At 41.6% G+C, this 11,256-nt stretch overlaps 1 protein-coding gene across 1 annotated transcript in view; it reads left to right on the top strand.

The window, feature by feature from the left end:
• The first annotated feature begins 692 nt into the window (after window positions 1–692).
• Window positions 693–11,256, top strand: part of OXSR1 (oxidative stress responsive kinase 1) — an 87,242-nt gene continuing 76,678 nt past the window's right edge. The window contains exon 1 of the mRNA XM_027522228.1: window positions 693–1,142. Coding sequence (XP_027378029.1) covers window positions 1,073–1,142 — 70 coding nt within the window. The 5' untranslated portion in view covers window positions 693–1,072. The remainder of the gene's footprint in view (window positions 1,143–11,256) is intronic.

Genomic DNA, 11,256 nt, shown 5'->3' with positions numbered 1-11,256 from the left:
CCTTCTCTGTCCAGTAAGGTTACAGGGAAGGCCGAGCCGTGGACTGTAGAAATAACTTCCGCCTAGAAAAAAGATGTCGTCACGGGTCAAGCTTCCGGTTCCACTCTGTCCCGTGGACCGAGACCTTTTATTCCAGTTGGCAGTCGTCCATACCCCAAGGCTACCCCACCCAGCTGCTCCCTCGGGTTTCTCCACACCCTGCGGGGCCGTTTGCACGTCTCGCGAGTGTGACGGTTACGTGGCGACGTCACTTGGGAGAACGGTGCAAAGCGAGTAGCGTAACCGTGATCTTGCAGGACCGGAGCCTTGTCGCGGAACAGCGCGCCCAGCGCGTGGAGGCGGGACTAACTTATGACTGACGTCCACACCCACTTACTGCCGTTCTGATTCCTTCTCAAATAAGCCAATGAAAGCGACGACGGAGACGACAACGTGCCCTCGCCGCCAGAAGTGGCTCCGCCCCCTCCACTAGGCTGCCCTTTGGTCGCCATATTTAGTGTGGCTACTACCTCTGCTACTTTCGGCTCTTTTCTGGCTTTCCTATGCCCTTGCTGAACTCCTTTCAAAGTATTTCTTCCCTTCTACCATCAAATTCGTCTTCTTCAGGCTTCCTTCTTGCTCGCTGCTTATCCAGCCACACTTGAAATGGCAGCTGGAGGCGGGGCCGAGGTGGGGGGCATGCCCGACGCGGTGACGTCAGCGCGCTGCGTGTCGGCAGGTGGAGGGAGAAGGGAAAGTTTGGCCAGTGCGTGGGGCTGAGGTGGAGGGCGGGACAGAGGGGCTGGGCCCAGGCGAAGCTCTTGTCGCTGCTGCCGTGGAGGCCGAAGCCGGGACCTGGGCCGGGGAGGGGAGTGCCGGCCGCAGAGTAGCAAAGAGGCGAGGTTTGCGGGTGCTTCGAGCCCCCCACCGCTCTGCCGCGCGGCCACCCAGCGCCAGGCGCCGTCCGACCCGTGGCTGTTCGCGAGGCGGTTGGTGGGGGCGCGGCGGCAGCGGTTGGGGGTGGGGAGAGGTGCGGCCAGGAGAAGAGAGAGGTCAGTGAGTTTGCGGGAAGACCGAGTGTCGTGCCGCCGTCATGACCGAGGACTCCAGTGCCCTGCCCTGGTCCATCAACAGGGACGATTACGAGCTGCAGGAGGTGATAGGTGAGAGCTGGCGCCGCGGAGGAGGGAGGCGCCGCGCTGGGCGGCGGGTGACGCGCCGGAACGTGGGGTCCTGCAGGAGCTCGGGGAGCGCAGGACTCCCAGATATTCTTGGGCGCTCGAGTGGCCTTGGGGTTGGTAGGGCGCGTGGGTGAGGCTCGGGGTTTGTGCAGCTCCTGCAAGGCGTGGAGGGGATTTTGAGAGGCGCGCCTGTGCGGCGAGGTGGGGTGGGGTCTGAGAGGCTCGTCAGAGATTTGTGTGGCGACAGATGTGTCTGAGAGAAAAAAGAAAAGTGAAGATGTGGGACAGGCCTTTAAGGCTTTGCGAGGAATGGGGTATTGCAGTTGCGGGCTTGGTCATCTATTTGTGGGTGCTTCTGTTCAGTCCTGCATCCGCGTGAGAACCCCCACGAAGTGCCAGGCATTGCTCGGGTGGAACTGGGGAGCCTCTCCGGATAAAGCTGCAGGTACGGCACTGAGCGACGTAGACCAACTTACGACTGCTTGGAATTGACTTGCCAGCCAGGGAGGTAGACATAAGTAGGCAAATAAAAAGAATTACAGGTTTTGGCAGGTGCTAGCAAGGAAACAAGCAAGATGTTCTGAGAGAGAATAACGTGGAGACCTAGTTGGGGCCATTTCAAGGGAGATGCGTTTTCTGAGGTGTCGACATGTAAGGTGAGCTCTGAAGGATGACAAAGAGTCTTGAGGGCCAAGGGAAGATTGTTCTTTACTGAGAAATGAGGAAATGCAAAGGCCCCAGAGAAGGGAAAAAGCTTGATGTGTTTTAGGACCCGAAAGAAGACTGGTAAGGTTAGAAAGTAAGAGAGGAGCCAGATTTTAGGGACCTTCTCAGCCAAGGTGAGTGTTTTGAAATTTTAAGTGTTTTTGGAGGGCTTCAAACAGAGACATGATATGATCCAATGAATCTGGCTGTTGTGTGTGGAATGGATTTGAAGGGGGTCTGGGAATACCAGCTGGCAGAGATCAAAGCTTGCACAAACATGAATAGTAATTATCAGAGAGGCACAGTGATTGGGGGAGGGTGGGGACTGGGGATAAGGGGAGTATTTGTTGGACAACAATAATCTAGTGATCTTAGAAATCAAAAGGGAGTGGGTTTAGCTAAGCAGAAGCTCGAGCCAACGGACATCAGCAGACCCCTGTGTGTTGGAGGAAGAAGATTGTCTGCTTTGCTAGATCAGCATCCTGTCCGAAATTAGTTTTATAACAAAGAGTGGCTGAAAACTCCTGAAAAGCTGTCTTGGGGGTTGGGGGGAGTGAGTGTTTGTTGCATTGTGCCAGTGTTTAGAGAAACTTTGTCACATTTCTTTTTTTTTTTTTTTTCCCCACTAGCTTCTTGTATCAAAACAAATCTGGGGTAAGATTTATGTGAAGACATCCAGTCTTTATCCTTAAGCCTCTTCATGGATCTGGTCCTTACTATGTGCCGTATCTTTGATGTGTACTGGTTCATTCTAAAGACTGTTTATGAGTACCTCCATCAGAGTTTCATATTGAAAAAAGGGATTAAGTGGGAGATTCCAAAATGATGTCTAAAAAGGCAAGGAAAAGGGGTCTCTGTCATTTTAGAAGAGGAATTTTTCTTTACCTTTCCAGTAAGGTGTACATCTTTCTAGGGTGGCGAGTAGCATTGTGGTTGTTAATGCTTTTGATAATAAGGTGGCACAAGGCGCTAGAGCTTTAGAAACTTGTTGATTTGCTATTCTCAGACCAATAGGGTGTCTGTGAGTGAGCGAAAGGGAGGCTCAGCCCTCTGGGATAGTGTTAGTCCTCATCTCACTCCAAAAGTTGAGAACTCTCATGTGATTTGACCACTTTACTTTTAAAACAACTTTACTCTGAGATGTAATTTCACCCATTTTTTAAAGTATAAAATTAACCCATTTTAAAGTGTAAATTAAATGATTTTAGTGAATGTATTATGCACCAATCAGTATAATACAGTTTTAGAATATTTTCATCATCCCAATGAGATCCCTCGTGCCTGTTTACAATTAACCCCTGTTCCTACCCCCAGTTTCAGGCAATTGCAAACCTTTCCAACTCCATAGATTTGCCTTTTCTGGACATGTCATGTAAATCGGATTGTATAATATATAGTGTTTTGTGTTTTGGTTCATTCACATAGCATAAAATTTTTTCATTTTTAAAAACAATTTATATACCATAAAATCCACCTGTTTTAACTGTACAGTACTATAGTTTGTTTTTTTTTTTAATAAATTTACAGAGTTGTTCAGTCATCACCACAATCCAATTTTAGAACATTTCCATCATTCCAAAAAGATGCCTCATGTCCATTTGCAGTCACTCCCTGTTTCCACCCCCTGCCGAAGGCAACTGCAAATCTACTTTCTGTCTCTATAGATTTGTCTTTCCTGGACATTTTCCCATAAATATGATCATACAATATGTGATCTTTTGTGTTTGGTTTCTTTTACTTGGTGTAATGTTTTTTGAGGTTCATCCATATTGCTGCCTGTATTAGTACATTACTCCTTTTTATTGGAGACCTTTTGATGGACACTGGATTGCTCCCGCCTTTTGCCTATTTTGAATAATATTGCTGTGAGCATTTTGTATCAAATCTTCAGGTGAACATGTTACATTTTTCTTGAGTGGAATTTCTGGGTCATATGGTAGATTTATTATATGTATAACTTTTTAAGGAACAAATTTTTCAAAGTGACTGTGCCGTTTTACATTCCCTTCGGCCGTGAATGAGGATCCGTTTTCTCTGCATCTTTGCCAGCATTTGTTGTCTGTCTTTTTGATTAAAGCCATCCTAGTGGATGTGAAGTATATCTGATTGTGGCTTTGTTTTGGATTTCCCTAATGACTAATGATGGAGAGCATCCTTTCATGTGCTTATTTATTAGCTTTTCATATCTGTTCTTTGGTGAAAGGTCTATTCCAATCTTTTTCCTGCTTGGGTTGTCCACTGGGTTGTTCTCTTCTCACTAAATTATAGAGGCGAGTGTGATTGTTAGGTGTCTATTCATTCTGGATATGAGTCCTTCACCTGATACACAATTTCAAATATTTACTCTGTCTTTTCATTTCTTTGGTAAGGTGGGACAGCAGGGAATCGGGACTTGCTGGATCTTAGTTCTCTGACCAGAGATCGAACGTGGCCCATGGCAGTGAAAGAGCCCAGTCCTAACCATTGGATCACCAGGGAATTTCCTTATTACAGCATTCCCCCCCGCCCCCCCCCCCCCCCCCCCCGCCCCGCTGCCTCAATTTTAGCAATTTTCTTAATGGTGTCTGCTAAAGCATGAAAGTTTTGAATTTTGATAGAGATTATTGATCTTTGCTTTTATTGATTGTGCTTTTGATATTGTATCTAAGAAATCTTAACTAGCCCAACATCACAAACATTTTTTTCTTATGTTTTCTTCTAAGTGTTATAGTTTTAGCCCTTAAATTTAGTCCTCTGATGTGTTTTAAGTTTTTTGTAAGGCATGAAGTAAGGTTTTACAGATAAAGATGCGTGCATGCATGCTCACTCAGTCGTGTGACCCCAGGGACTGTAGCCCCCCCAGGCTTCTCTGTCCATGGGTTCTCCAGGCAAGAATACTGGAGTGGGTTGCCATTTCTTCCTCCAGGGCATCTTCCCAACCCAGAGATCAAACCCAGGTCTCCCACATTGCAGGCGGATTTGTTACAGTATGAGCCACACTGGAAGACTTAGAGATACTATAAGTGCAGGAGATGCAGGAATTGAACCTGCATCTCCTGCGTTGGCAGGCCCTGAGCCATCTGGGAAGCCCAAAGACACAGACATAGAAAGGTGAAATGGCTTGTCCAGAGTCAGAACTAGTTATGGGCTCAGTCAGGACTGGTATCCAACTATTGCCTAATCCAGGATTCTTGTCCTTGCATCTGCATTTTGATTGATTTTTGGAAGTAACTGAACAATGGTGGTCATCCTCCCACCTTAAAGGAAATATCCTTACAATGGGGAAAAAAAAAATACTGGAGCAGATTTTTTGTAGATAACCCTTTTAGTTAGATTTATTCTCTTTTGCGTATCCTGTTTTGTCATTTTTAAAGTGTTCTCTTTCTCGTTAATAAGTTTCTAGAAGTTCCTAATGTACTTCCACTCCACTCTTCACACAATGTCTCACTTCATCTTCTCAAAAGGGAGGATGTACAAGCAGCAGGGTTCAGTAAAGCACTGTACAGTTATTCTAACTTTGCTTCCATGCTGAAATGTTTGAAATACAGTATTTTGTAATAAGCTGTAAGTAGTTTTCAAAATGAATTATTGTAATTTCTCCAGATTGTACTCTCTTTTTTTCAGGAAACAAATGATGAAAGTCTGGAAAAAAAGGCTTGAGGGAATCTTTTGAATATCTGTTTTCAAAGACTGTATTTTAAGGAAATAATACAATGGTGTCTCCTTTCTTATCAAAACATATATTTATTTGAACTATAATTTTTTTTACATGTGCTTCTTAGAACTGTATTTGTGGGGTTAGTTTTTCGTGTTGTTTTGTTCTCTCATTTTCTAGCAAAATCCTATAGAGAAAAGAAAATTCCCTTCCTAGAACATAAAAAAAAAATAATAGGTTGGGAATTCAAAGGACTTCCTTTTAAAAAATTCTGTTATCTTAAGCGTGTTTTGACAAGGGTTTAAGTTCTATGATTACTTGTAAAAGATGTAGTATTAGTCTCACAGTAATCATTCATCTTTTCAGCGTCTTTGCGCTCCTTCCTGGTCTCTACTGCTGTATTAGGATTTCTCACCAGGTGTTCTCCTGTACTTGGGTGTTGAAGTAACTGAAGAGTATGGACTTTGGGGTTAGACTGACCTGGGATTCAAATCCTGGCTTTACCTCTTGCTACCTATCTGATCTTGGGCAATTTATTGGTTTTTAGTTTCTGATTTTTGTCTGTAAAAGGGGAATAATGGTACATTTGTCATGGAATTACAAGTGTAATTGTTTATAGGAAGCTTTTAGCTCGTATTTATTACTCCATACTGATGATGGTTGTCCCTTTGTTTTTTTCTCCTTCTTCCATTTCCTACTTTTTGGTACTGCCATAAAATGTGAAATGCCTCATGATTTGAAATCTTCTAACACTTGTAACCTTGTAGTATTTCGAATCTGTTGTAATGTTTATTGGAACATCACTGCTTCTTTTTCTTCTTACTTCCAGATATCATTCAAGTTTCGATCGCTTTGGGGATTTATTCTGGACATGGTAGTACAGCTGTGTAAGGCCCTGTATTGCCCACAGTACAATATAGTGGCAAAGTGGGAAATCAGTCTTACAAGGGCTTTGCCCTGTTGCTTTTGTTATCATGCATTTTGAAAAACCTCAATAAATATTTAGTGTTTACCTCAGCCTAGGTTTAGAAAATTGTTCTTTAAGATCTGTTTTTAGTAAGCTGTGATTCACCAACTTTTGATACTTCGGTGAAAGGCATCCCACTACGTTTATTCTCTACTACCTCCCCGCCTTTTAAATTGTCATCAGTTGTTCACTAGCTACACATCTGATGTCTGAAGTATCAGTTACCAAGTACAGATTGCAGGATCCCACCCCTGGCTCCTCCGTTAATGTGAAAGACATGTTCTACTGATAGAGTGATGTTTAATGGTTAGTGTATTTTCTCCCCTGATTGGAAGACATTTTTCCAGGAAGCCACATTGGGCCAACAGCCTCATAGGGTTGTATCAAATAGGGATTGCATTTGACTCTCTGTAATGGAAAACAAATATAGTGGCTTAGTAAAAAACTTTTTTGACCCCTTTATATGACAAGGAAACTGAAGTGGCAGCCTACGTGCTGTGGGGCACCCAGACTCCTGGTTTTTCACTCCACTTCACTTAGCACGTGACTTGCATTCTCAGAGTTGCAAGATGGTTCTTCCACCCCTAGCCTTGTGCTTGTGTTCCAGACCAGAAGAATACGGAGAAAGGACAGAGTCATGTGACAGCTCAGGTGGTTCCCTTTCAAAGGGCTTTCTTTCCTGGAAGCCTTACTCAGTGACTTACATTTCCATTTTATTGGACAGAACTGTGTCATTGGGCCATTTGCAAATGAAATGACACTTTTTATCCAAGCACATTATTACTTCAGACAAAGTAGGTCAAAGTTCTGTTATTAAAGAAGGGAAAATTGTATGCTGGATAGGCAACTAAAAGTGTTGGCCTCGTGTTTTTTTGTTTTTGGTTTTTTCAAATTAAAATAAATAAGACATTGTAAGTAAATAATTTAACCTGACACATAATAATCAGTTAATAAATGTTAGCTTTAATCTGAAGAGACAGTTGCCTACCAGTTAAGAGCATGGTATTGAAACATCATGTAGTTCTGGTTTCTAGGCCCTTCTGTGCCCCTCGGTAATTAATGACCTGTCTTACCTTTGTTTGCCTTGCTTTGTAAGATCAATAATGCCTAACTCATGGAATTATTGTGAGAATTAGATGGAAAAAAAAAAGCAAGTGAAGAGAGTGCTCAGCATAGTATTTGGCACACAAGGTAAGAGTTCAATAAATGTTAACCAGTGCTTATGACGGTAATAATGAGGTGACGCCCATGAAATCTTTGTGTGGAGAACGAGCATGATTTTTATGATATTTCTGTGTTTGTTCTGCCTCAAATTAGCAGATTTTTTTTCTGGAAAATGTATGCTACTACTCGATTGACTAATCCATTCACCAAATATTTACTGACTTCCTCTTGTGTGTTAGACACTATTTTGGATGCTAGAGATAACAGCAGCAAAGCAGACAGAAATCCCTTCTTTTATGGACTTTATAATCTGGTGATGATGAAGAACAAATAAAAGTAGGGGAAGGGATGGGAACCCCTGGGGATAGAGATGAGTTTTAAGTAGGTCAAGGAAAGCCTTCCTGAGAAGGTGACATTTGCAGAAAGACGTGAAGGAGGTGAGGTGAGTGTGTGGTTATCTGCAGGAAGTTTGTTCCAAGCAGAGGGAACAGCAGGAGCAAAGGTCTTGGAGAAGGAGCATGCTTCTGTGACTAAGGAGTAAGGAGACAAGGGTGGCTGGAGCAGAGGGGAACAAGGCTGAAGGATCAGGAGAGTAAAGTGGTAGGAATGGATGGTCCTGGCTGTCAGATGGTATGAAGCCTAGTAAGTCCTGGCTTTTGCTTCACATAAAGTTTTAAAAGGATTACCTAGGCTGCTAGGTGGAAAATAGTTTTGTGAGGGTATAGGGGTGGAAGGGGAGGTTATCTGGGGGAGAGAGGTAGTAATGGAGGTGATGAGGAGCGATAAGATGCTGGTATAATATATTTTGGAGTTAGAGATATGCCTTTGGATTAGATGTGAGAAGTATCCAAGATTTCTTGGCAGGAGCATCCGGAAAGATGGGGTTACTATCCATTGAGATAGAAATCACCAGAGTAAACAAGAGATGATTCATTGTAAAACCATCAGGCTGCTTGAATAATTACTCAGAGCATATGGCAAAGCGACTTTATTTCCATCTTTGTATGGAGAACAAACATGATTTTTATCATAATGACTGCCCTTACAGGTGTTTCTGTAAAGGAGTTTTAATTTTCATTATGACTCTTGACAAGAGGGCTAATTGAGAAAAAGGTTTACAAAATTGTATGTTCTTGTGCTTTCCATGGTTCAGGTGAAAACGCCTTAGTCATCTTTCAGAATGACCAGCCTGGACTAGCTCCTTAGTGGCTGTGTAAACCCTTACTAAAAAATACTTAAAATCTTTATAATACATATCTGTTATAGTGATGGTTGGTCAGAATTTGGGGGGAAAAATATCTGCAGTTGATTTGGTTCATTTGGTTTATTTTTTCCTCACAGGTAGGAATAAATCCATATTTTTGCTTACTCTTTATTTCAGGATCTAGTTAAGTGGAGAGAGACTGGAACTAAATTTTCTTAGTTCCCCTCATGCCTTTGGGCAGCTCCTTTTCTGTCTCAAGGGATAACATTACCCAGTTTGAAGGATTTCAGAAGAAAGCTCAGTCATGATTTTGCACTTTGATCCGTTCTGGTATGTAATGTACACTAATGCAGCAGTTAAAGAACCAGCTCGAAGAGGACAGAAGAGCGGAAGAGTGGGGACCTGGGGGATGGTGTGCGGAGGATGGACTTAGGAATCAGGATGCTTTATTGGAAATGGTTTTACATTGTTTTACAATTATTTTCCATTATATTATTCTTCATATTAGGCCAGTGCTTATTTGAGGGCATTAGAACAGTAACTTTCACACTTTGGCTAAACCATTCACATATTTGCGTGTGTATTTACACTGAGATAAAAGTTTTACAAGATGATATTTGCATTTTAATTTTATTGAAGTATAGTTGATAGATAATATTTACTTTTATTATGTGCAATATGGACTTCCCTGGTAGCTCTTCCGGTAAAGAATCTGCCTGCAATGCAGGGGACCCTGGTTCAATTCCTGGGTTGGGAAGATCCCCTGGAAGGGAATCTTTACTCACCGCAACTAGAGAAAAGCCTGAGCAGCAATGAAGATCCAGCACAGCCAAAAATAAATTAATTAAAAATTCTAAGAAATTTTACTTTAGCCATTCTGTTAGGTTATCCCATCTCTGTTGAATTGCTTTTGTACCTTTGTCAAAAATCACTGTGTTGCATTTGTGTGACTCTGTTTCTGGGTCTCTGTTCTGACGTGTATGTGTGTCTGTGTATCTGTCCCTCTTCTTATACCATACTGTCTTGATTACTGTAACTATATAATACGTCTTTAAATTGGGTTGTATGAATACTTCAACTTCATTCATCTTCTTTACTATTCTGTTGGTTATTTGAGGGCCTTCCTTTTTCATATACATTTTAAAATGGAAAAAAAAAACCCTTGGAATAAGCTTGTCTATGTGTGCAAAATACCTTGTGAGGATTTTAATAGGAATTTCATTAAACCTGTTTGAAGTCAATTAGGAGAGTACTGACATCTTTACTACATTGATTTTTCTAATTCATGAACATGGTATCTCTCCAATTATTTAGGTCTTTTTTGTTTGGTTTGGTGTTTTATGATTTTCGGCATATAGATTTTGTTCTTATTTCACTTTGGGGGAACTTGTAAATGATACTGTTTTAAGATTTTGGTTTCTACTTTATTTTTAGTATCTAGAAATGCAGTTGATTTTTGTGGGTTGATCTTTTATCTTGCAACCTTGCTAAGCTCTCTTATTAGTTGAAGAAGCTTTTCTTATGTGGACAGTCACGACCTCTACAAACAGGGACAGATTTATTTTTTTCTCATCTGAAAGTGAAAGTGTTAGTCACTCAGTTGTATCCAGCTCTTTGTGACCTCATGGACTGGGACTCTCCAGACTCCTCTGTCCATGGGATTCTCCGGGCAAGAATACTAGAGTGGGTTGTCACTTCCTTCTCCAGGGGATCTTCCTGACCCAGGGATTGAACTTGGGTGTCCTGAATTGCAGGCAGATTCTTTACCATCTGAGCCATCAGGGAAACCCAATCTAATCTGGATACCTTTTATTTCTTTTCCATGCTTTATTGTGTTGTCTAGGACTTCCAGTGATATATTGAATAAAAGTGATAAGAATGAACATCCTTGCCTTTTTCTCAATCTTAGAGGGAAGCCAGTCTTTCTTCAGTATGATGTGAGCTGTAACTTTTTTCTGTAGATGTTCTTTATGAGGTTGAAGAAATTCCCCTCTAATCCTTGTTTACTGAAAGTTTTTTTTTAATCATGAATGCTTTTGGATCTTTAGAAAATGTTTTTTGCATCAGTTGATATGATCTTATGACCTTTCTTCTTTAGCCTGTTGATGTAGTGTATTACACTGTGTGCTTTGTTTGTTTTTAATATTACACCAAGGTAGCATACCTGGAATACATACTGCTCTGGAATTGCTGAATTGCTGGATTCAATTAGCTGATATTTTGTTAAGGGTTTTGCAGCTAAATTCATGAAAGGTATTTGTAGGTTTTTTTTTTTTTTTTTTTTTTCTTGTGACGTCTTTGTTTACTTTTGGTGTTTGTAATACTGGCTTCATTAAATGAGCTGGAAAATATTCCTGCTTATTCTATTTTTTCTAAGTTGTTGAATTATGAGTTAAAGTTGTTAGTAGTTGTTCTTTTTAAA

Source organism: Bos indicus x Bos taurus, chromosome 22, assembly GCF_003369695.1.
Source record: "Bos indicus x Bos taurus breed Angus x Brahman F1 hybrid chromosome 22, Bos_hybrid_MaternalHap_v2.0, whole genome shotgun sequence".
NCBI classification, from domain to species: domain Eukaryota; kingdom Metazoa; phylum Chordata; class Mammalia; order Artiodactyla; family Bovidae; genus Bos; species Bos indicus x Bos taurus.
The sequence above is the reverse complement of the archived record's forward strand: the minus strand, read 5'-3'. Positions and strand labels throughout refer to the sequence as shown.